The 26,967-nt window shown below is 40.6% G+C and overlaps 1 protein-coding gene across 1 annotated transcript in view; it reads left to right on the plus strand.

Moving 5' to 3' along the window:
* The window catches only part of ipo11 (importin 11), a 310,760-nt gene that overhangs the window by 223,814 nt on the left and 59,979 nt on the right, over window positions 1-26,967 (plus strand). Inside the window, exons 24-26 of the mRNA XM_048597668.1 lie at window positions 788-868; window positions 13,065-13,160; window positions 16,431-16,544. Coding sequence (XP_048453625.1) covers window positions 788-868; window positions 13,065-13,160; window positions 16,431-16,544 — 291 coding nt within the window. The remainder of the gene's footprint in view (window positions 1-787; window positions 869-13,064; window positions 13,161-16,430; window positions 16,545-26,967) is intronic.

Consider the following 26,967-nt stretch of genomic DNA (forward strand, 5'->3'; position numbering starts at 1 on the left):
GAATGGCAATATAGTTGGCACAGGATGAAGGGCCTGTTCCTGTGATGTACTGTTCTACGTCTATGTCTTTCTTCATAAAAATTGAGGAACATGAATAATTATTAAAGCCTTCCAGTTGACTTGTGTAAGGTGAGAACACTTGTATTGTAACACTTAAAGCTGAATTGCAATTCATCAGTTTAAAACTAAGCTCTGATCCTAATCCTTAACTTGTACTCCAGTGGAATGCATAAAAGATATCTTTGCTTAGCATCACATTTTTTAAACTCTGAATAGAAGAAATAACTTTGTACTGAAAGGGGGTATCAGTATTAAAATTGAAAATTGAAAACCAAGCATCAAAATTTATGCAGTGTATGCCTTGGCGTTGGATTAGTTTCAGGAGCGTTACTGAAAGCTGCATCGCTAATGTAATAATCACTACAACCTGCAAGATCCCCTCCGCACGACACATCTTGTTAACTTGGAACTCTATATCTGTTGCTGGGTCAAAATTTTGTAACTTCCTCCCTAACAAAGGGTGTACATAACCATATGGACAATAGCTGTTCGAGAAGGTAGCTCACCACCGCTTTCTAGGAGCAATTAAGGATTAGCAATAAATGGTTGCCTAGCCAGTGACACTCACATCTTGTGAAGTAATAATATAAAATGTTGATGCATTGAAACATCTCTGAGGATCACCTATCTTCTACTTATCCATCTCTACTGACCTTTGAATATAGAATTACTGGAATATATTAATCTATTTTACTGTTTAAGATGAGCATGAAATCCTCCCTTCCAGAATTTTGCAGCTGTCCTGTGCCAATCCTTCTGCGAGATGATGCAAGATGTCACAACTGAAGGACAAGTTCAAGTACTTAAGGTACTAGTTTTGTTTTATTGTATAAAAGTATTGTTAAACTAATCCATGCTTATTTTTTGCAAAAAGAACTGTAGATTGAGATGTCTCATTCAGAAATATAAATTTCTCTAATGTGTATGTTTTATAAATGCACATAAAATAATTTTATCTCTGAATAAATGTAGCCCTCTCTGACCCTCTTGGACCCTGTGGCCTTCCAATCTTTCCCTCCTTTCAGCCTTAATTCTCAGTAATTCCTCTGCACCTTCCCAATCAGATCTTTGACTCTGTCTTCTTGAAATTGATGATATTACTCTTCCGTACCAACCTGTAAAATCTCTCTGTTTTATCGGAATCTCAGATTTATGGTTTGCCAGGCCATGAAGTCCCTCTTCCTGCTATCCCCAATATCACATGATGGTGTCTGCTTTACAGGTTCTATCATTGCATTACCCCTCATTGTAGAATTGAGAATTAGAAAAGGATACCAGATTCTGATGGAACATTAGTAGTAATGGTCTAGCAGGTTACATAAAACACAGATTACTTTCTTGCAAAAATGTAGTAGATATATTCAACTTCTACCTAGGCACAGGGAAGCAGATTATTTTGTAGTCCCCAAAGACTACTAATTTCTTGAGTGTAATTTGAACAGTATTCTGGAACAATATGTTTGTAAATCTGCAAATGAATAGATGATACATTTTTTAGCAACAGTAAGCTAGTAATTAGTCTAATAACAAAGTACACTTTAATGATAAAATGCAGTGTAACAACTCACCCATGTTCCTAAGACAGTACTTTCTAAACCTCTACTACCTAGAAAGACAAGGGCATCGCCACCTGCAAGATCCCCTCCAAGCCAAATACCATCCTAACTTCCAACTATATTACTTCCTTCACAGTGTCCACATCAGAATTTGAAATTCTAAATGTGAATTCAATTTTAAAATCTGGGATTAAGAATGTACTGACGACTGTTAAACCATTGTCAATTGTTGGAAAAACCCATCTCCTTTTATTGATTCATGGGATGAGAACGTCACTGGCTAGGTCAGCATTTATTGCGCATTCCTAATTGCTCAGAGGGCTGTTGAAACATTGCTGTGGGTCTGGAGTCACATGTAGATCAGACCAGGTAAGGATGGCAGTTTCCTTCCCTAAAGGACATTAGTGAACCAGATGGGTTTTTCTGACAATTCATAATGGATTTATGGCTGGCTCACGGTTGTCCTTCAGGGAAGGAAATGTGCCATCCTTATCTGGTCTGGTGTACATGATTCCAGACCCACAGTAATGTCGTTGACCCTGAAGTGCCCTCTGGTCAATTAGGGATGGGCGGTGAATACTCGCCTAGCCAGTGACACTCTCGTCCTGTGAATGAATGAAGAAAAAGCTGTACCTGCAGAACTAAACAAAATTACTCAATACAAAAACTAAGAAATAGTACAAAACTTTTAAAAAGCGCTATGCAGGCAAGGAACACTAGATGTCACATGGACTGTGAAAGATGTAAAGACCAAGAAAAAGTTAATGTGTGGAAACGGAAGAATTGGGCAAGGCTCTTAAGAATGCTTTTTATTGGTTTTCACATTGTATTTGCATTTTGTTTGCTGGGTAATGTGAAATCCTGAATTGAGAGAACATAGCGAAAAAGGAAATATTAAGATGTTTAGCATCTTTGAAAGTGGGTAAATTGTTATGCCTCATGAAAGGTACTATTTCTAAGAGAAACAGGAAGTTAACAGCAGACCCTGCCACCATCATTTTTCAGTCCTGTCTGGCTACAAGTCTGACGCTGGAGGACTATGAGTTTGCTAACTTTATACTCGTGTTCAAAGACCGAAGAAGGGTTAGCCCAAGTAATTACAAAGTCAGAAATCACAAGGTGCCAGGTTAGAGTCCAACAGGTTTATTTGAAATCACAAGCTATCGGAGCACTCCTGGTTCGTCACCTGACAAAGGAGCAGTGCCCTGAAAGCTTGTGATTCCAAATAAACCTGTTGCACCGTCACATGTTGTCATGTGACTTCTGACTTTGTCCAACCCAGTCCAGCACTGGCGCCTCCACATTAATTAATTGGAGACCAACCAATTTAATCTCCGTGTTGGACACATTATTGGAAACAGATTTGGGAAGCAGAATAAGTTATCATTTTTGGGGGAACAGTCAGCATGGACTTTCTACGCCAAGTTGTCTTGAATTAATTTGTTTAATTTTCTGAGGAGGTAACAAGTGTTAAAGAGATGGCAAACTTGATTTAGTCTACTTTGATTTTATTTAGGCTAGTCACAAGTTCCTGCATGGCAGTTTGGCAAGTAAATTTAAAGGCTCATGGGGTACAAGGGGAAATGGTACATTGGATCCAAAATTTGTTTTGCAGTAGGAAGCAAAGCGGTATGGTTGACAAGTGCTTTTGTGACTCGATGACTGTTTCCAGTGAGGTCTCACAAAACTGGGTCCCTTATTGCTCATGGTATATATCAATGATTAAGGTCGGCAGTATGGTACATAAACAAAAGCTGCTGGAAAAACTCAGCCGATGTTAATGTTTCAGGTCCAGTGACCCTTCTTCAGAATTGATTGTACCTAGAAAATATTTGGTATATATGCTAAAGATGGGTGGGGGGGGAAGAGGGCAATCAGTAAACGATAGATGGCGATGGAGCTGAGAGAGAGAAAAAGAATTAGACAGAAAAAGAAATGGCAAAGATAATGGAGAACGAATTGGGGACTATCAATGGCTGACAATGGGTTGTTTGTGGTAGCAGCCCATGTGATGATAAGCACTGGTGTGATGGGGTTGTGATAAGAACATGGGAGAAGGTGCTGAAATTGTTGAACTCAATATTGAGTCTAGAAGGCTGCTGAGTTCACAAGTGGAAAATGAGGTTCTGTTTTTCCGGCTTGTGCTGAGCACTGCAGCAAGCCCAAGACACAGATGTTGGCCAGGGAGTAGGTGGTGTATTGAAGTGGCAGGCAGTTGGAAGCTCACGGTCATTTTTGCAGACAGAGCATGTGTTCCGTAAAGTGGTCACCCAGTCTGCACTTTGTTTCCTTGGTGTACAGGAGACCACATTGTGATCAGCAAATAAAGTAAACTAGATTGAGTGAAGTGCAAGTAAATCACTGCTCGACTTGGAAGGTGTGTCTGGGGCCTTGGATAGTGAGGAGGGAAGAAGTAAGCAGGCAGGTGTCAAACCTTTTGCAATTGTATGGGAAGGTGTCGTGGAGCTGTGGGGATACTTTGGGAATGAAGGAGGAGTAGACCAAGGAGTCCTGGAAGGAACAGCCCCTGCAGAAGACTAACAAAAGAGGGGATGGGAATATGTGCCTCATGATGAAATCCTAGTGGAGGTGGCAAAAATGGCAGATAATGATCCTTTGGATATGGATGGAAGGTGAGGATGAGGGGGACCTTATTGCTGTTGTGGGAGGGAAGAGAGAGGTAAGGGACGAAGTGCAGGTGATTGGTCAGACAAAGCTGAGGGCCCTGTCAACCATGGTAGTGGATATTCCTCAGTTGAGGAAGAAGCTGGACATTTTGGAGATCCCCCTTGTTGAAGTTGGAATAGATGTGACAGAGATGGAGGAACTGGGAGGATGTGATGGAGTCTTTACAAGACGCATGCTGCAAGAATGTATCGTCAAGTGGGAGTCGGTGGGTCTGTAGTGGATATTGGTTGGCCTATCCCCAGCAATGGAAACAGATGTTGAGGAAGGAAGGGAGGAGTTAGGGATGAACCAGGTGAAGGTGAGAGCAACTTGCAAATCAGAAACAAAATAGATAAACTTTTCCAATTCCAGATGAGAAAGACAGCGATGATGTCATCGATGTACCAGGGAAAGAGTTGCGGGTGGGAACGGAATAGGACTGGAGCAAAGACTGTTCCACGTACTCCACAGAGAGACAGGCATGATTGGAGCCCGTGCAGGTACCTATGGTCACACCTTTGAGCTGAAGAAAGTGTGGGGCAGATGAAGGAGAAATTGTTCAAAGGACCAGCTCAGCCAGGCGGAGGAGAATGGTGGTGGATGGGACGGTTCAGGCCTTTTGTCCAGGAAGCAGCAGAAAGTCTTGAGACCATCCTGATGGGGGATGGACGTGTAAAAGAATTGCACATCCATAGTAAAGAGTAGGCGGCGAACTGGAAACTTTGAAACTGATGTAAGGTATCAGAAGAATCTCGGATATAAGGCTGAAGGGACTGGACAAGGGGGGAAACAGTCAAGTCTAGGTAGAAAGAGATGAGTTTCCTGGGGCAGGAGCAGGCAGAAATAATGCACCTGTCCAGGAAGTCCTGTTTGTGGGAAGGAGCTAGAAGTGAACTATATGGAGGTTGGGAGACTGTAAGCTTGGAGGCAGTGGAGAGGAGATCACTGATGAAATGAGATTAGTAACTGTTGTGGACGCAACAGCCTAGTCTTCCATGGTGGGATTCATGGTCCAGGGGGTGATACAAGGAAGTGTCAGAGAGCTGACGCTCAGCCTTCATAATGTAGAGGTCAGTGTGCCAGATGACAACAGCAGCACCCTTGGCGGCAGGCTTAACTACAAAGTTAGGGTTGGATCTAAGAGTATGGAGTGCAGTCAGTTCAGAGGGAAATAGGTTAGAATGGATAAGAGGAGGAGTGGAGTGGGGGGTGGTTGCAAAAAAGTTGGGCAACCAATATCACGTCAGAAGTTGGCAGGTATTAACAGAAATTCTGTTCTGAGGAAGGGTCACCGGACCCGAAATGTTAAAAGAAGGAAGACTTCGTTAGTCTTCTGCAGGGGCTGTTCCTTCCAGGACTCCTTGGTCCACTCCTCCTTCATTCCCAAAGCATCCCCACAGCTCCACGACACCTTCCCATACAATTGCAAAAGGTTTGACACCTGCCTGCTTACTTCCCTCCTCACTATCCAAGGCCCCAGACACACCTTCCAAGTCGAGCAGCGATTTTTTTTCTTCACAGATTCCATCAGACCTGCTGAGCTTTGCCAGCAACTTCTGTTTTTGATAACAGAAATTTGTTGTGTTGTGGGAAGTGAAGGGGAAGGCTATAGAGGGCAGGAAGTTATCACTGGACTGGCTAGTTAGGAAGAGAAGTGGTAAATAGAATTCAGTTCACATGGTGCAAGGTCATGCATTTCAAGAGGAGAGTAGAGGGAATGATGAGTCTGTGCTTCAACTGGCAACGTGAGACTAATAGTGACCACAAGGGTCTGGAGCAGGGCCTCAGTTAATTTTTTTTTTAATCTCATGTTTAAACAGTTTTGACCACAAAACTTTGTGGATTTGGATTGGCAGAGAAGGAACTGATTTAAAGTATTACTATTCAGAATCCTAAGTCAAACTTCAAGCCAATCCCCATCCACGTCTAGCTTTAACAGAGGGAAGGTGGACAGATAACCAACCCATTCAGAGGAGGCAGTATGGTACTGTGCTTGTTATTATTAGGGAAAACTTAAGCTTAAAAAGTTAAGATTTTTAACTTATTAAAATTTAAATAATTTGACCTGATTTCCCGAACCTCAGTGTCTTGTATCCAGTGTCTTGCTTTTGGGCAATTCTGCAACTGAACACACATCCTTACATGCAGCACCGATGTATTGGTCTTCCCCACAATTCCCCACAATCCTGTATCCAAGCAGCTCCAATTTCTACTTCCCCGAAATTCCCTTCCCAATGACCAGGCCTCTGATCCCTTGGCAAGATCTCAGATCCTCTCCTAGCTTTGATTTCCAAACACCATGTACACCTCTGATTTCTCTGTCTCCCTTCCTCCATTTAACAAGTAAAAATTCACATTGTATTTTATCAAGAATGAAATTAGACACTGCAGTTACTACTTTTGACCTGACAGTAGATGGATACTACTTTTCTCCTGGATAGAACATCCTCTGTTTAAATGGGAAAGAAACAGTGAATTATAGCTTTTTTCAAATTATTTTTAAGTGCAGTTGATGAGTTGAATAAATGTTACTAATTCACTCGTTGTCTTTTGCTTTGGCTCATATTTAATATTCGAGAACTTAAGATTGCTTAGTGTCACAGTTAAATAACCATATCTTGATCTTCTCTACATCGTACATTTTAGTCAAGATTTGATTTCTGATACTTAAAAGTTTTTTTTTTGTCAAGACCACACACCAGTTTTTGCCTCCTGGGTTTTTTAAAATTATTTTTCTGCATGCTGCCTCGTTCTAGACTGCTTTGAAACTCCCTCATCCTCTCAATGTTAGAATAACCTCCACTTCATCTCAAATTATTTTGCTATTCTAACAACGCTTTTCTAAGTTAAAATAAAAAAAGCAGAAAAATCTGAAAATTCTCAATATGTCAGACAGTATCCGTAGTGAGAGAAATAACATTAATGTTGATGCAGACTTGCAAACTTTTATCAGAATTCTTTCTTTCCCACAGTCTATACAGCCCTAACCCCTCTAAGACATATGTTTTGATTTTGTATCCGAGCAAACACCTTTAGCACGTTTTTCACACTTCTGGACTTGTGCATAAAAATAGAAAAGTGTTAGCTGACCGATCCTTTATCGATATCACACTTTCTAACTACACTTTTCTCTTGCATCAAAATTACTGTTACCATTCCTGCTATGATTGGCTTCACTTATTCCTTGTAAACTATGAAAGCACTAACCTACGTACTTTCTCTCTTGCATCTTCACCATGCTTAAATGAGTACTCATTGCATCACTTCCAACCCTAGCTAATTGTTTTCTCAGTTATCAAAGCTTCTTACAGATTAAACATTGAAACATAGAAAACAGGAGAATGATTAGGCTTGCTCTGCCATTCAACATGATCATTGCTGATCATCCAACTCCGTATCCTGTTCCTGCTTTCAGTCCGTAGTTTTTGATCCCTTTAGCCCCAAGACCTATATGTAATTCCTTCCTAAAAGAATTCAATGTTTTGGCCTCAACCAAAATTCCATAGGCTCACCACTCTCTGGGTGATGAAATTTCTCCTCATCTCAGTCGAAAACGACCTACCCCCATAACCTTAAACTGTGACCCAGGTTCCAGAGTTCCCTGTCATTTGTATCATTCTGTGTTTACATAATATTGTCCTGTTGAGAATTTGATAAGTTTCTATTCGATCCCCTTTCATTCTTCTAAGCTCCAGTGAATATAAGCCTAACCAATCTGGTCTTGTTTCATATGTCAGCCCTGCCATCCGAGGAATCAGTCTGGTAAATCTTCACTGCACTCCCTCCATAGCCAGAACATTCTTCCTCAGATAAAGACACCAAAACTACACAAAATACTCCAGATGCAGCCTCCTGTGCTCAAATCTTCTTGGTATGCTGGTTAAGAAACCATTTGCTGCCTTTTACCACCTGCTGTACCAGCATGTTTACTTTCAGTGACGGGTATATGGGGATATTCACGTCTTGTTACACGTTCGCCTTGGAATTTATTATCTAAATGGCTATAATCTGCCTTCTTGTTTTTTTCCTACCAACGTGGGTAATCTCACATTTATCTACATTATAGTTCATCTGCCATGTATTTGTCCACTAGCTCAACTTGTCCAAATTATGTTGAAACATCTCTTCCTCCTCCTCACAGTTCACCCTCCCATCCAGCTTTGTGTCATCTGCAAACTTGGAGGTATCACATTTAGTTCCCTCATCTAAATCATTAATATATGTTGTAAATAGCTGGGGTCCAAGCACTGATTCCTGAGCTGCCCCATTAGTCACTGGCTGTCATTTGAAAAAAGACCTGTTTATTCCTACTCTTTGTCTCCTGTCTGCCAACTAGTTGTCTACCTGTGTCAGTACACTGAATGTTTAATTTTACATGCTAAACTCTTACATGGAGCCTTATCGAAAACCTTCCGAAAGTCCAAGTAAACCACATCCACTGGCATCTCCTCATCAACTATGCTAGTTACATCCTCAAAAATATACTGTTAATTTGTCAAGCATGATTTCCCCTTCCTAAATCCATGCCGATTCTGTCTGGTCTGTCACTGCTTTCCAAGTGCACTCCTACTTATTCTTTTAAAATAGACTGAAGCATTTTCCTGACTACCCATGTCAAGCAAACTGGTCTATAATTCCCTGTTTTCTCTCTACCACCTTTTTAAATAGTGGGGTTACATTAGCTATCCTACATGCTGTAGGAACTGTTCCAGAGTCTATAGAATTTGGAATTATAACCACCATGTATCCACTATTTGTAAGCCAACTTCTTTAATTACTCTGAGATATAGATTATCATACCCTGGGGATTTATTGGCCTTTAATCCCATTAATTTCTCTAACACCAATTTCCCTGTTAATACTGTTTTAGAAACATAGGAACAGGCGTAGGCCATTCACCCCATCAAGCCTGTTTTTTCCGGAGACCTATAGAATATTTTACAATTAGTTTGTATGTTCTCTGCAAGCTTACTCATACTCTACTTGTCCACCCCCACCCCTTAAACCCTTTGTCCTCCTTTCGTAAAGTCTAAACTGCTTCCATTCCTTGGATCTGCAGATTTTTTTGGCCACTTTGAACACCCCTTCCTTGAATCCAGTACTATCCCTAATTTCCCTTGTTAGCCATGGCTGTGCACCTTTTCCCTGTTTTATTTTCAGGAATGAACAGTTGTTGTGTCCCTCCATGTACTCTTTTTAAATGCTTGCTGTTGTCTATTCACCAATCTTCCTTTAAGTAATGTTCCCAAGTTATCATAGCCAGTTCGCACCTCATACCAAGATAGTTTTCTTTATTTAGATTTAGGACTTAAGGCTCAGAATCAATATGTCACTTTCTATCTTAATCAAGAATTCTTTTTCATTATGGTCACTCTTCCCCAAGGGACCTCACACTGCTAGATTGCCAATTATTCCTTTATTTAAGGATTAAGACTTTATTTCAGGCTTTGAAAACCCAAAATTGGCATAATCTAACCATAACTTCATGATTTATTCCAACTTCTGCATTTTTTGGGGGGGGCTTTATGACATCTAACAGTACATTCCTTGGCTCTTGTCCTCAGATTTTCCATTTAGATCAATGATTTCTATTAAATCTTAGACTCTGACTATATATCGAAGCATCTTGATTGTTGTAGCTTTTTACAGATCTCTTCATTTACTCTAGAATTGATGTATCCTCAAACATACATTATCTACTTAAGTGATCATTCAGTCTTAAATATGATTATGTATTCTTATTAAATACATGGCCTGTACAGTTTTCAAAATTGTATTCTTCCTGTCAAATTACAGATATTCTGTGTTTCACAGCATGATGTTGTTAACATTTGAAACGTGTCACAATGTCACCTCCATGAATAACAAATCCTACAGAGAGCAAAGGTATTGGCAGAAGTGGAAAACTCAGCATATTGTTGACAAATGGAAATAATATTTTCAACCCATTGGATCAGAGTCCAGAATTGATATTGTAAAACTGGTGAAATGAAATGAGTACATTTTCTGTGAAATGTTTTAATGACAAGTCTCACTGTCAGGTTGCATGTGAGTGGACAGACTGGGGCGCTTTTTGGCAAAACATCGTGTGTAAAGAAAAATTTGAACAAAAACAAGTGTGAAGAACAAAACTAGTACTTACAAAATCCAACTGAATATGAAAGCAAAGTTGCTGAGAAAGGGGAGATTACTAAAGTAAAGAATAATGAAGTTTTTGTTTACTGCAATGCATGTGTTAAACAAACTAATTTTCTAATTAAAAACCAAAAGGACTGCAGATGCTGGAAATCAGAAAAAAACAACAGAAATTGCTAGAAAAACTCGGCAGGTCTGGCAGCATCTCTGGAGAGAAATCAAAGCTAACGTTTCATGTCTGAAGAAGGATCACTGCATCCAAAACATTAACTCTGATTTCTCTCCACAGATGCTGCCAGACCTGCTGAGTTTTTCCAGCAATTTCAGTTTTTGCTTCTGTCTCTGATTTTCTATTTGTTTTATTGTTGGAAATATATATTAGAAGGGTGAAGTAGCAGCACAGTCACAAACTCCCAAACTTGAACTCATCTAAATTCCTACTGCCCAAATCCTCTGTCATAAAATCAAAACGGGGATGTTCACTAATTGTATAATATTCAGCACCATTCCTGACTTCTCAGGGACTGAAGCAGTCATGTCTCAGTACAACAAGACTCTGATATTATTCAAGCTCCTTTTGACAAGTGGCAAGTAACTCTAGCACCTGTTTCCTTACTACCACCATTGCTGGCTGTCCCATTTACCATCTAGACCTAAAAATCTGAAAATTATTGTGTGCCAAGTTTATATTGTTCAGCAATTCTCTCCCTAAACCTCTGCTTATCTCTTCTATAAAATGCTTCTTGAAATTTACCGCTTTGACCAAGGTTTTGATTACTTCTCCTAGCATTGTCTCTTTCTGCTTAGTGTCAGTTGTTGTATAATTGTCCTGTGATGTCCCATTGGGATGTATTACATTGCTCAAGGTATTTTTAAATGAATTTGTGTTAATATTAGATATTATGAAGTAAATTGGCATTTCTTCCCTTTGCTTGTGGAAATTTGAGCTATTTGCAATAAAATTTAAATGGTGTGAGAAAGTCAGAAACAAAGAATTTTTCTGTTTTGTTTGCAATAAAAATACTGGGTAAATCTAAAGTTTTCCTTGACCTAAAATGAATAATCAGTACTGTGATATAGATAACACAAAATAAATTTCTACAGCCTTCTCCACTATTACATACAACAATTTCTTGGACATGACTGCTGATGTTTTTAAGGTTTAGTTGCCTTGATGAAGAAATGGTATCCGGTAAACAAGTACTAGCCAACATCCACGGTTGGTCAGTGATGGTGATAATTTTACCATAACCACGTGCATGAGAAACTAAATAAAGCCTGTTGCATTGCATTTTAATTTTGGTCGTATTAAGGAGACTAACATATTTCACCTATAAATTGCATTAGTGGCCTTTTAACCTGTACCAGGTCAGACCTCTTTTGAAAGAGTTAGATTTTCTATCTGAAATCTCTCTTGCTGCATCTTGATCTTTACAGTAGTTGTTGGTTCTTGAACGCAGCTTTCTACAGCCTCTCATTGTTTCACTAGTCTCACCTGATCTTTCAACAATGGTATTCAACAAAATCTTGAGACTTCAAAGCCAATTTACAAGGTTGTGAGGGGCATAATATTACCTAGAAATTGTGATGTATGCCATCAGTTTGTAGGAGTTGGCATGTCTAAGTCTACCAATGTTGATTTCTCAGCAGCTTTTGTTTTATTCCGTCGTGCACTCAGCATCCATGCCTTGTCATGCCTGTTAGTTTATTGGGGCTTCAGCCAGAGCCTGAAGGATGTCAGTGACTAGCCAGCATTTACTGCCGATCCCTAATTGCCTTTGAGAAGGTGGTAACGAGCTGCCTTGAACCACTCAATCCAAGTGGTGTAGGTAGTATTCATGGGTTGGAAGTTGCTGTGTAAGAAGCCTTTAATGAGCTGCTGTGGTGCATCTTGTAGGTGGTACACTCTGCTGCCACTGTGCATCAGCGGTGCAGAGAGTGAATGTTGAATGTGTTAGATGAGATACATGGGTAACTTGTTTAGAATTATCCTATTTTAACAGTAGGATATTTGGTTGTCAAATGGAAATTATACATCAATGGTAAAGCACATTGATGGAAAAGGGAAGTTTATTTGTTGTTAGAAGAACACAACAATTTGTTGACATTGTGAATATCAGGAGATTATGACATAGTGGTAATACCACTGGTAATCCAGCGACATGAGATAATACACTGGGGTCAGGGTTCAGTTCCCACAAATGGCAGGTGATGGATTTTAAATTCACTGAACAAATCTGAAATGATAAACTTATGGGTAGAAAAGCCCTGATTGGGACAGATTTAAATGTAGATGTTTTGTTGCGTTGAATTATTAGATAAGTGTAACTGAGACATAAATAAATTCACATCCCCTTTTCAGTTGCCTTTAATATACTGTGCAAGCATTAGCTGGATTTACAAATGTGATAAGACAGTGTGTTTGGAGATTCATGTCTGATGCTTTGTTTGAATGCATATTTTTTGGCATCTCTAGATACATAATGGTAATGTTTATGAAATTTTCATCAAAACCCTTTCTGATTTTCTCTTCACCAAAGTTTTAAAAATTACAATTCATTTTAGTTTGAAAAGTTTATTTAGCACTTGATGCAATATTTAGAATTACTTTAACTATTTCTTAGTGGACAAATTTTGTTTTTGCAGGTTGTAGAAAATGTCCTAAAGGTGAATCCTGTACTAGGGCCTCAGATGTTTCAACCACTTCTTCCATTCGTCCTTAAAGGAATCTTGGATGGAGAGGTAGGAATTTAGAAATACAATTCACAGATGATGTATTAAACGGGCTCTTAATTTAATAGAAATGTAAGGTTGAATTTTATAGAGGCCGTGGCAAGAATTGTGGCAGAGTCACTGTGAGACTTTTGGTGAGATGCCTAAGCAGCAGCACGTTGCCTTTTAACAGGGTTTATTGCTTGTTGAAGCCTTATTAATACACATTTTGCCTCATTAATACGCACCTTCCTCTCTTGGCAAACATGCCAAGCAAACTGCATGTTGAGAATTTTCAACATGGAAATCAGAGGTGTCCTTGGCAGTTTAACTGGCTGTTGGCTGTGAAGAGCCTCCTTACAAACAACAACATCTCAGAGCATGATCCATGAACACCAGCCTCTCTCACTCCACAGACATTGGTATCTGACTTTTGCAAATCCCTCATGATCCTCATGCACCGTTCTGATCTATTTGCCAGACATTTTAGAAACATAAACTTGCATAAAAGGTGCACCAACAGCTAGCATTGAAAGGCTGAGGCAAGAACATTTCACACATGTGGATAGGCATGCAGTTCAGTGATTGGACTAGGCTGATCTCCGGACTGATGATAAGCTCTTTTACAGCTCAGTGACTTTATGCTTCATGTATGTGCGCAGCATCCATGCCTTGCCATGCCTGTTAGTTCGTTGGGGTTTCAACCAAAGCCCGAAGGATGGCAGTACTGCCATATTGTGCAGACCCATGGATAGGCTGCATGAAATGCTCCTCAGGAGTTAGCTGTCCAGTAATGGGGTAAATATCTTGCAATATGGCACAGTGAAATGTGACTCTTAAAAGCTGCCTACACAGGAAATGCAATACATATTTATTCAACAAATCGCCTTGCCCCCACCCACTTTCCAACTAGTCCTCACCTGGATTGGAGAGGGGAGAGTTACTGTTATCAATCAGGGAATCTCGATACAGTCAGTCACAGATACAGTCCTCACACAGTCCAGAGGCTTATCCAGAGTTAATCCTTTGCTCAAGCGAAACACGATTAAGGAAATAGCCTGACTACAGTGAAGAGTGGACAATGGTCGATCCTGTAGGGCCATCAGAGGCAGCCAGGAAAATCATACAATGTCAGTCATGTGGAAGGCTGCTCATCAAAGTCAGTCAGTACTCTGAAGCAAACAAAGTCCTGGGGGTCTGTGATTGCATGGCAGCACTAAAAGACTTGGGGAAGGTGCAAGACATCTTCTTAAGGTATCATTGTTTTAGAGGATTTTGCATTGCATATTTTTTTTTACAGCTTGTTGACTTTTATCGCAACTTTTTAAGACAATTAAGGTTGATTTGTTTCATTCCATATTAAAATACACTTCCAAATTCTGATTTCATGTCTCCAGAGACACATCCATAGGTATGTTCTGTTGTTATAAAAGAATTATTTTTATTGGATTTTATAAAATTTGCACAGTTTTACAATTTATCATGTTATAAGTTACAATAAAGTTGCTTAATGAGGATTTTAAGTTTGATCAGTTAGCTCCAGTGTTACGCTTTACTAGGATGACCCTTTGGAAATCAAGCTCCACTATTCCTGGAGTCATCACAAAGTTAAAGATTTTATAAAAGTGTGCAAAATTCCTCTCATGTTGACAGAAAGCACTAGCCAAGTTTCAATATTTGACAAGAATGGCTATTACAAATACATAGATTGTAAGCATAGATAAACATAGAAAAAGATTAATGTGTGTCATCAACATATAAAAAAATCTTCCAACTCCTAAATTGTAGCAAGTACTAGATAGCAGCTATCTCCTATAAATAGAGATACAAACATGTTTGCAGTATTCAATTTCTTAAAACTGTAAACTGCCTATAAACTCCCCGCCTAGACACAGGCTTGCATATGCATACGTATAGATCGGAAAAATTAAGTTGGGTATTATGGGAGTAGGAGAAAAAATGGGAAGGGAGTTCAGTGATTCTTGCCAACAAGGTTTACTGAGGTGATTCTTCTGATTAGAATGCTGCTTCTTGATCTTCCTCCTTAAGGTACTTTTACCTTTTTGTGGTAGACACATAATGATTGGTTCCCACTTATAAAGGTTTTTGACTTATCCACTAGAAGTCACAGCTTATAACAACTGGAAAGGGGAAATGAATGAGATATCCTCAGGCTTGAAAGGCGTTTTACTGCAAAGAAAAGGGATAGTTCCTTCTTCAGAGTCCACTGGTTTCTGCTGAAATATTCACACCTCCAAGCTGCGCTGCAACCTAGAAGCCAATCACATAATTGTTGACTGGCCGAAGGTCTGTGTTGTCAATAACTTGTCATGAGTTCACAAACTGATTAGCTACTTGTTACCATCCAAATCTCCATTTATGTATATGCCTTGGGTTCAGCTCGTCTACAAACTCGATTCCACCACTGTCTGAATAAACAGTACTTACCATGAATGTTGGGTTACTTGCTTTAAAATATGCAGCAATCCTTGGTTCTTCAAACATTTTCTTCCCATGTTAAACCACAATCAAAAATACAGAAAAAGTAAAGATACAGTATTTACTAGCTATTGAAACGTGACTGGAAAACTGGATAAGAAATGCAGAAATTTCTCATTAAAAAACTGCTCACAACATAATTGCAGTTTCACAGTATTTCGCAGCATTCAGCATTGTAAGTAAAATAATTTAAAATAGGTTGTAGTAAACCAGGAGACATGCAATTCAGACCACTGTAATAAAATTGAGCTGTTTTCTTGTTTTACGCAAAACTAAAATACTTTGATTTCTTTTTTTCCTCCAATTCAATGAGGAGCATTGAAAGTTTTACCTTCAAAATTGATTTAAGTTTAGCTGCACGTTTTGAAGAATGTAAGTGGGGAGATAGTGACATTTTGGTAATATCACTGGATCAGTAATCCTGAAACCCAGGCTGATGCTTTCAGAACATGGGTTTGAAGCCCAGATGGTAAATGGTGAAACTTGAATCGTTTAAAAATCTGGAATGAAAACCGAGTGTAAAACTACCATGGCAATCATGTAACTACAGTTGCTTGTCATAAAACTCATCTTGTTCGCTTATACCCTTTAGAGAATGAAATCTGCCATCCTTACCTGGTCTGGCCTATATGTGACTCCAGACCCACAGCAATGTGGTTTACTACAATTAGAAATGGACAATAAACACTGGTCTGCCAGCAGCACCAGTGTTCTATGGACAAATTAAAATGTTTTGAATTTTTTAACAAGTCTACTTATTTTAAATATTTTAAGTGTTTGTATCATTTTCTTGTATTTCAGAAATATCCAGTGGTAATGTCTACGTACCTAGGTATAGCAGGACGTGTACTATTGCAAAATGCAGGATTCTTCTCTTCCCTTCTCAACCAGATTGCTTTGGAACTCAGCCAAGAGGTAAGTACCAGCATTTAGAATTCTTGAAGCATGTTAACTGATTTGAAATTGATATCTGTTCACCCAAAAACATTGAACAGAAACTACTTCTTCCTCAATGCACTCTTTCCCTTGATTACAGTAAAATTGCTTATTACCAATAGGTCTGTAAGGTTAGAAAGTTTATGGTTATGTATTGCCCAGAAAATAGGAAATGTAGAACAGCAAGTTTCAGGTATTATTTCAAACAATTGAATTGATTACAAAATAGTAAATGCAACTTTACACCAACCAAACTGATGACAAAGCGTTTTTTCCCCCTCCGGATGTCAGGAATATTTTCAAGAGTGCATTCATTGCCTACGTCGCAATGCTTATAAAGTTGCCAATAGTCTGGAACTGTTGCAATTGTTTTGCAATGATTCTTTGATTATTCTATGAGGATGTTACATGTTTTATTTCATTTTTGCCACCACCTCTGCTAAAGACTGAATTGTTTAGAATGCAGTTATATTGCCATTTTGATGGCTTCTTAAAGTACATTCTTGAGACATTACCATGAGGTCTGGTCCTTCTTCCACATAGACTAAAACAAGGAGGTGTAAAATCTCTTCAGGAGGCTGCCTTTCTTTTAGTTTGAACTGTGTAGTGTCTATGCAGGTAAGCAGCCACAATGAATACTTGACCATTTTATTTCTCGTAGGTTGGTAGTTCTGCCCTTGCTGTCATAGCCATAATTCTACTTGTCTGAAATGGAATTTTGCAAATGTATTTAAACCCCAAGCATAGAGTTTCTCTGTCACTGATTTTGATGCTGGGTGCAACAATACATGGTAGGCAGTATAAAACTTGGTATATGGCATATTTGCTACCAACACATACCAGTCAGACTGATAGCTGCAATTCAATCATAACTGTGAATATTTATGGCTTGATGTAAATTCCAAATATTGAATTTTAAAATCCACTTTGAAAAAGAAGGAATAAAACTCCATCTTCAGATATTTAGCTTGGTTTTCTAACTGTGATACATTCATTTCATTTCTACTCTTGTTTCATTTATTATACTAGAGATGCAGAGAACATTTTAGGACACCCCTGATGTTTTATTCTTGTTAGACTCTATCTTTTCTTCACAATACAGTTCACTGTTACAGGCCTATACTGGAAATTACCAATTTCGTAATTTGACTGTTGTTGAAAGATATCAATGGAGGTGTTGCACTTAATGAAATATTAAAGTAAAAGAGAATTAAATAATCTAGCTGCACCATGTGGTACTTTCAAATTCGGGAGAGTAGAAACCAATGCCGGATCTTGAAGGTAGAATTTGAATTGGGAGTGTGAACTGCAGCTAGTGCTTTTTGAGAATGTAATGTTTTCCTTTGACACCCACGGCCATGTATGATTTAAGCTGTTATCCATAGAAAAGTGTTGCAGCTAGATAGCATTACAGCAGAACTATAATTGCAGCTTTTTCTCATCTATTTATTTTTTAAAGCTTGAGAAAGACAGTTTTACTGTTTGCTCATTATTTTGGCTGCAAAATAATTTTGTTAATTTCAGTTTGAAGAAAAACACATTGGGTGCCTGAAATGTTTTCTTTAAGCAGAATTCTGTTTGGTCTTAAATTTTCTTTGCTTCAACTCCCACAATCTTAATTTCTAAGAAGTTTTTCAGATCCTAAAGCTGCCAAATGCTTGTAAATTACTGATGCATATTTGTAAGTTTCAATTTTACTTTATCTTTTTCTTCAATACTCTCCCTGTTCCTCCTGTACTGTAAGTATTGGCTGTTTCCTGAGTCCCTTTACTGGGATTGGGTATCCTCTGGTACTCATCGAAATGGTCATTATTTCGTAAGTGTGATGATGGTGTTGCCAGCAATCTAGTTGAGTATGACGGGCGTGACAGCCGCATTCATATTTCCAGCACACGTCACAGGATAATGATCTGGAGCAGGAATGACCGGCTGATTTCGCGTGCCCCCCCAACGCCCGTGCACACGCTCGCTTACTGTCGCGCTCCCTCCTTCTCTCTTCCCTCCCTCTCTCTTCCCTCCCTCTCTCTTCCCTCCCTCCCTCTCTCTACCTCTACCTCTACCTCTACCCATCCAGCAGCATGGAATAAATCTGTGATGTTCCTCACCTGCCAATCCCAACACCAACTTGGTAAATTTACTGACTTTTTTATGGAATGTGGGTGTCACTGGCTAGGCCAGCATTTATTACCCATACCTGATTGACCTTGCGAAGATGATCGTGAGCCACCACCTTAAACTATTGCAGTTCCATGTGGTTTAGCTACACTTGCCATGCTTTTATGAATTAAATTGCCAGATTTTGACCTAACGATAATGTGAAAAAAATTATTAAAGAAGTTCCAAGTTGCAGTGATATGTGACTTGGAGACTATGATTTTCCCATACATTAGCTGCCCTTGTCAAAACAAAGAACGAAGAAAATTACAGCACAGGAACAGGCCCTTTCGCCCTCCAATCCTGTGCTGATCCAGATCCTCTATCTAAACCTGTTGCCTATTTTCCAAGGATCAGTATCCCTCGGCTCCCTGCCCATTCATGTATCTGTCTAGATACATCTTAAATGACGCTATCGTGCCCGCCTCTACCACCTCCGCTGGCAACGCGTTCCAGGCACCCACCACCCTCTGCGTAAAGAACTTTCCACGCATATCTCCCTTAAACTTTTCCTCTCTCACCTTGAAATCGTGACCCCTAGTAATTGAGTCCCCCACTCTGGGGAAAAAGCTTCTTGCTATCCACCCTGTCTATACCGCTCATGATTTTATAGACCTCAATCAGGTCCCCCCTCAACCTCCATCTTTCTAATATAAATAATCCTAATCTACTCAACCTCTCTTCATAGCTAGCGCCCTCCATATCAGGCAACATCCTGGTGAACCTCGTCTGCACTCTCTCCAAAGCATCCACATCCTTTTGGTGATGTGGCGACCAGAACTGTACGCAGTATTCCAAATGTGGTTGAACCAAAGTCCTATACAACTGTAACATGACCTGCCAACTCTTGTACTCGATACCCCGTCCGATGAATGAAAGCATGCCGTATGCCTTCTTGACCACTCTATCGACCTGCGTTGCCACCTTCAGGGCACACTGGACCTGAACACCGAGATCTCTCTGTGCATCAATTTTCCCCAGGGCTTTTCCATTTACCGTATAGTTCGCTCTTGAATTGGATCTTCCAAAATGCATCACCTCGCATTTGCCTGGATTGAATTCCATCTGCCATTTCTCCGCCCAACTCTCTAATCTATCTATATTCTGCTGCATTCTCCGACAGTTCCCTTCACGATCTACTAGTACACCAATCTTAGTGTCATCTGCAAACTTGCTAATCAGACCATCTATACCTTCCTCTCGATCATTTATGTTTATCACAAACAACAGCGGTCCCAACATGGATCCCTGTGGAACACTACTGGTCACAGTTCTCCATTTTGAGAAACTCCCTTCGACTACAACTCTCTGTCTCCTGTTGCCCAGCCAGTTCTCTATCCATCTAGCTCGCACACCCTGGACCCCATGCGACTTCAGCCTACCATGGGCAACCTTATCAAACACCTTACTGAAGTCCACGTATATGACATCTACAGCCCTTCCCTCATCTATCAACTTTGTCACTTCCTCAAAGAATTCTATCAAGTTGGTAAGACATGACCATCCCTGCACAAAACCATGCTGCCTATCACTAATAAGCCCATTTTCTTCCAAATGTAAATAGATCCTATCCCTCAGTATCTTCTCCAGCAGCTTCCCCACCACTGACGTCAGGCTCACCGGTCTATAATTTCCTGGATTATCCTTGCTACCCTTCTTAAACAAGGAGACAACATTAGCAATTCTCTAGTTCTCCGGGACCTCACCCGTGCTCAAGGATGCTGCAAAGATATCTGTTAAGGCCCCAGCTATTTCCTGTCTCGCTTCCCTCATTAACCTGGGATAGATCCCATCTGGACCTGGGGACTTGTCCACTCTAATGCCTTTTAGAATACTCAACACTCCCCCTCCCTTATGCTGACTTGACCTAGAGTAATCAAACATCTGTCCCTAACCTCAACATCCGTCATGTCCCTCTCCTCAGTGAATACCGACGCAAAGTACTCAGTAAGAATCTCGCTCATTTTCTCTGACTTCTCGCATAACTTCCCTCCTTTGTCCTTGATTGGGCCAACCCTTTCTCTAGTTACCCTTTTGCTCCTTATGTATGAATAAAAGGCTTTGGGATTTTCCTTAACCCTGTTTGCTAAAGATATTTCATGACCCCTTTTAGCCTTCTTAATTCCTCGTTTGAGATTGGTCCTACTTTCCCGATATTCTTCCAAAGCTTCGTCTGTTTTCAGTCGCCTAGACCTTATGTATGCTTCCTTTTTCCTCTTTGCTCGTCTCACAATTTCACCTGTCATCCATGGTTCCCTAATCTTGCCCTTTCTATCCCTCATTTTCACAGGGACATGTCTGTCCTGCACTCTAATCAACTTCTCTCTAAAAGCCTCCCACATATCAAATGTGGATTTACCCTCAAACAGCTGCTCCCAATCCACATTCCCCAGCTCCTGCCGAATTTTGCTATAGTTGGCCTTCCCCCAATTCAGCACTCTTCCTTTAGGACCACTCTCGTCTTTGTCCATCAGTATTCTAAAACTTACGGAATTGTGATCACTATTCCCAAAGTAATCCCCTACTGAAACTTCAACCACCTGGCCGGGCTCGTTCCCCAACACCAGGTCCAATTTGGCCCCTTCCCGAGTTGGACTATTTACATACTGCTCTAGAAAACCCTCCTGGATGCTCCTTACACATTCTGCTCCATCTAAGCTCCTAACATTTGGAGTAGATTTGTAGCTCGGGTTGTGGATGTTGAGGTTGGTTGGCTCGCTGAGCTGGTTTGTTGTTCAGCAGATGTTTCGTACCATGCTTGGTAACATCCTCAGTGCAGCCTCTGATGAAGCGTCGGTGTGTTTTCCTGCCTGGCTTTTGGGGTCCATTGCGATGGATTGCCTCACTTCCGGGTTTCCTCCATAGTGGAATGTATATGGGGTCGAGTTCAATGTGTTTATTAGTAGCCTACTTCATGGAGTGCCATGCTTCCAGGAATTCACGTGCTTGTCTCTGCCAAGCCTGTCGCAGGATCTTGGTGTTGTCCCAGTCGAAGTTGTGGTTCTCCTTGTCCATGTGGATTGAGATGAGTGAGTATTAGTCGTGTCTTTTTGTAGCCAGTTGGTGTTTATGTACTCTTGTTGTTAGTTTCCTTCCTGTTTGTCCGACGTAGTGTTTCTCGCAGTCTCTGCAGGGGACCTTGTAGATGACACTGGTCCTGTCCATGGCGGGGAGTGAGTCTTTAGTTCGGGTGAGCACTTGTCGTAGGGTTGATGTGGGTTTGTGCGCCACATAAGCAACACCCTCACCAGAATAAAATTCACCAGAGAGGAGGAGAAGAAGAACAAACAACTCCCATTCCTGGACGTCATGGTAGAGCACAAGACAAATGGGGAACTGCAAATGAAAGTACACCGAAAAACCACACACACAGACCAGGTATTGAACTTCAATAGTAACCATCCCAGCGCACACAGACAAAGCTGCGTGCGAACACTATTTAAAAGGGCAACAACACACTGCAGCAACATGGAACTACGCCAAGAGGAGGAGGAATACCTCTTCGAAGTATTCAAGGATAATGGATATCCAAAGAACTGGGTCAGGAGATGCCTACAAGAACAGCATCAGAAAGATTCTACACGCCCCGACATACTCATCACACTACCCTACATCAGGAACACGTCAGAACTCACCACAAGACTTCTACGACCGCTGGGCATCAGAGTGGCACACAAACCCTGAATTATTGATTGATAAAACTGAATACTGAGTTGCCTACAAGAAACTGTGATTGCATTTTTTTTTAATTCATTCATGGGACTTAGGCTTTACTGGCTGGCCAGAATTTCCTGTTTGTGTCTAGTTGCCCATGAGAAGGTGGTAGCGAGCTGCCTCCTTGAGCTGCTGCAGTCCACATGATTCAGGTTGACGCACAGTGCCATTGGGGAGGGAATTCCAGAATTTTGACCCAGCGACAGTGAAAGAACGGCAATATATTTCCAAGTCAGGATGGTGAGTAGCTTGGAGGGGATCTTGCAGGTGGTGGTGTTCCCAACTTTCTAATGCCCTTACAGATGGAAGTCATCATAGGTTTGGAAGGTGCTGTCTAAGAATCTTCAGTGAATTTCTGCATTGCATTTTGTAGATACGCACTGCCAATACTGAGTGTTTGTGGTGGCCAGCGTGGATGTTTGTGTATATGGTGCCAATGAAACTGACTGCTTTGTCCTGGATGGAGTCAAGCTTCTTGAGTGTTGTTGGAGCTGCACCCATCCAGGCAACTGGGGAGTATTCTGTCACATTCCTGACTTGTGCCTTGAGGCTGATGGACAGACTTTGGAGAGTTGGGTGTTATTTGCCCAATATTCCAAGCCTCTGACCTGCTCTTGTAGCTACTGTGTTTGAGTCAAGTAGAGTTACTGGCCAATGGTAACTCCAAGGATGTTGGTAGTGGGGGTTTTAGTGATGTTAACACCATTGCATGTCAAGGGGTGGTGGTTAGATTGTTTCTTATTGGAGTTGGTCATTGCCTTGCATTTGTGTGGTGCGAATGTTACTTGCCACTCGTCAGCTGGAGCTTAGACATTGTCCAGCTCTTGTTGCATTTGAACAGCGACTCCTTCAGCATCTGAGAAATCATGAATGGTGCTGAGCATTGTTTCATCATCAGCAAACAGATGACTGTATGATGGAGGGAAGGTCATTGATGAAGCAGCTGAAGATGGTTTGGCCTTGGACGCTACCTGGGAAACTTCTGCAGAGATGTTCTGGAGCTGAGATTGCTGACATCCAACAACTACAACTATATTGCTACGTTCCATCTTCCTAGGTATGAGTCCAATTAGCAGAGACTTTGCCTCCTGATTCACGTTGATGTCCTTGATGTCACACTTGGTGGAAAATGGCCTTAATGTCAAGAGCTATCTCTCTCATGTCAGCTCTGGTATTCAGCTCTTTTATCCTTATTTGAACCAAGGCTGTAATGATGTCAGAAGCTGTGTGACACTTAAACAATTTGGATGAGAATATAGGAGGCATGGTTAGTAGGTTTGTGGATGATATAAAAATTCATGGTATAGTGGACAATACAGAAGGTTCCAAGAGTACAACGGGATCTTGACCAACTGGACCAGTGGGCTGCAGACTAGCAGATGGAGTTTAATTTAGATAAATGTGAGCTGTTGCATTTTGGTAAGGCACACCAGGGCAGGACTTGCATAGTTAATGGTAGGGTCCTCGGAAGGGTTGTCAAACAGAGACACCTAGGGATGTGGGTACGTGTTTCCTTGAAATCCGCGTCACAGGTAGACGGTGGTGAAAAAGATGTTTGACGTGCTGAGCTTCATCGTTCAGAGCATTGAGTACATGAGTCGGGATGTCTTGTTACGGCTGTATAATACATTGGTAAGGCCACATTTGGAGTACTGCATACAATTCTGGTTGGCCTGCTATAGGAAGGATGTTATTAAACAGGAAATGATGCAAAAAATATTTACAAAGATGATACCAAAACTGGAGGATTTGGGTTATAAGAGGCTGGATAGACTGGGACTTTTGTCCCTGGAGAGGAGGAGGTTGAGGGGTTTCCTAATAGAGGTTAATAAAATCTTGAGAGTCATAGGTAAGGTAAATAGCCAAGATCTTTTCCCCAGCATGGGGGAGTTCAAAACTAGAGGGCATAGATTTAAGATGGGAGGGGAAAGATTTAAGAGATTTAAGGGGCAGCTTTTTCACACACAGGGTGGTGTGTATATGGAACGAGCTGCCAGGGGAAGTTGCAGAGGCGAGTACAGTTACAATATTTAAAAGACATTTAGACAGATACATGGATAGGCAACGTTTAGATGGATATGGGCAAAACGTGAACAAATGGGGTTAGTTCAGTTTAGGAAACTGGTCGGCATGGATGAGTTGGGCTGAAGGGTCTGTTTTTGTGCTGTATGACTCTGGCGGAACCCAAATTGATCATCACTGAGCAGGTTATTACTGAATCGCTGCTGCTTGATAACACTTGATGATATCTTCCATCACTTTACTTATAATCGAGAGTAGACTGGGGTGGTAAGTGGATGGATTGGATTTGTCCTGCTTTTTGTGTGCAGGACATGTCTGGGCAATTTTCCCCATTATAGGGTAGCTTCCAGTGTTGTAACTGCTTGACTAGGTGAGTGGGAAGTTCTGGAGCACAAGACTTCAGTACTATTACTGGAATGTTCTCAGAGCCCATAGCCTTTGCAATATCCAGTGCCTCCAACCGTTTCTTGATATCGCATGGAGCGAATTGAATTGGCTAAAGACTGGCTTCTGTGATGCTGGGAACCATTTGAGGAGATCAAAATGGGTCATCCACTTGGCACTTCTGGCTCTTTACTCTGATGTTTTGAGCTCTTCCATCACTAAGAACAGGATATTGTGGAGCCTTTTCCTCCCCCAGTGAGTTGTTTAATTGTCCAGCACCACTCATGACTGGATGTGGCAGAACTGCACAGCTTAGATATGTTCCATAGGTTACGGGATTGCTTAGTCTTGTGAATCTCCTCTGATTCCAGTTTCTGTTGTTCAGAACAAATCGACTTTAAAAGTAAATAATTGGCAGCAGAGCACCATATTCGCCTAAAGCTGTGTAGGTTGCAATATTATCTACTAGGCTACCTTGGAGACTGCATATAATAGTTTGGCAGAGATCTGCTCAATGATATGAATTTCCATGTGACAGAGCTAATACTACACACTAAAACTGCACTATGGCTTTGTTGCCACTGGTTCATGTGGCCAATCTTTAAAGTCGTTAGTAGGCCATTCCCAAAACTGTATTTATTTCATTAGTGAAATGCGGCAATAATAAAAGATTGAATTAACCCAAGTAGAGACTGCTTTGTAAGTCACCTAGTAGGTGCTTGTGCAGTGTTTTCTATACACTGAGTCTGTTAACAAAGATTTGTGCTGCAGAATTAGCTAATGTAACCAGATCTTCAGAGAAGTTCACTCTCGTACAGTCACAAGTGCTTTAAGACTATTACCTTGTAGATCCTTGTTCCTGACTGCACTTATCCAAAGAGCTAATGTACTCTGAATATTGCTTATTAGTGAGTCCAGGTCATTGCTAAAAATTTGCAATTTTGTTGTTATATCATGGCATTTTTTTCTAATTTCGTATTATACAGTTTAGAAATGTACTTTTACCACAAAATTGATGATAATAAGCATATATTGGAGATTTGGAAATTTGAGTAATCCACCCATGAAAATGTATATAACACATAAGTAGCTCAATGTGTAGCCAGAAATTTTCTTATGGAGAAGAATTTAAGCAGTCAGAAGCTGTGAATCAAAATATATTGTTACTTGTGCCCGCAACAGATGAGATACTAAAATCATCCATGAGCATGTTGGAAGAGTTGAAGTAAATACGGCCATGAACTCAGGGATCCTTAAGAAGAGTTTTTAAGAAGTTAGGTCTAGAATTATTAATGGTACGTGCAAGAGGATGGAGGTAGGCAGTATAAAGAATGGGAAATTGCCTTTTGGAGGGACTGTTGCTTTATTGAATAATGCTGAAATCTGAGGATTAAAATCTATTATTATAGAGAATGAAGATGTTATTGGATAATGAGTTTTAAAATTGAAATAAATGTTGCATTCTCTCAGGTACTGTGGAAATTGTTGGAAAATCCTAGCTGATTCACTAATATCCTTTAGGGAAGGAAACTGCCATCCTTATCTAAAGAAGGGTCACTGGAACAAGAAACATTAGCTCTGATTTCTCTCCACAGATGCTGCCGGGCCTGCTGAGTTTTTGCAGCAATTTCTGTTTTTGTTTCAGATTTCCAGCATCTGTAGTTCTTTCAGTTTTTTTTTGTGCCATCCTTGCCTGATCTGACCTGTGTATGACTCCAGACCCACAGCAGTGTAGTTGAACCTTAACAGCCCTCTGGGCAATTAGGGATGAACAATGAATGGTGGCGTAGCCAGAGGCACCCATATCCCGTGAGTGAATAAAAACAATTGCAGATTAATGAGTGCATCATTGATCTATTTGGCAAGGAACCTGTGTGTCTGCCAAATTGCACTCAGTTCATGGGTAAAATGAATGCAGACTTGTTTGCTACACTTTTATTTATCGTATTTTCAATTCACTGTGCGTGCATCACAAATAAGCTTGTTTTCACATGCCACAACATGAATAATTTGGATACTCTTTCACAATACAGGTGAAACCTGCAACACCAATATGGTCACCATGAAGGCCCTACACTCTCAATCGTGCCCCTCACCTGAGGCTTGGTGACCCTCCAGGTTAAACTCA

This window comes from Rhincodon typus, chromosome 1, assembly GCF_021869965.1.
Source record: "Rhincodon typus isolate 14 chromosome 1, sRhiTyp1.1, whole genome shotgun sequence".
Classification (NCBI taxonomy): domain Eukaryota; kingdom Metazoa; phylum Chordata; class Chondrichthyes; order Orectolobiformes; family Rhincodontidae; genus Rhincodon; species Rhincodon typus.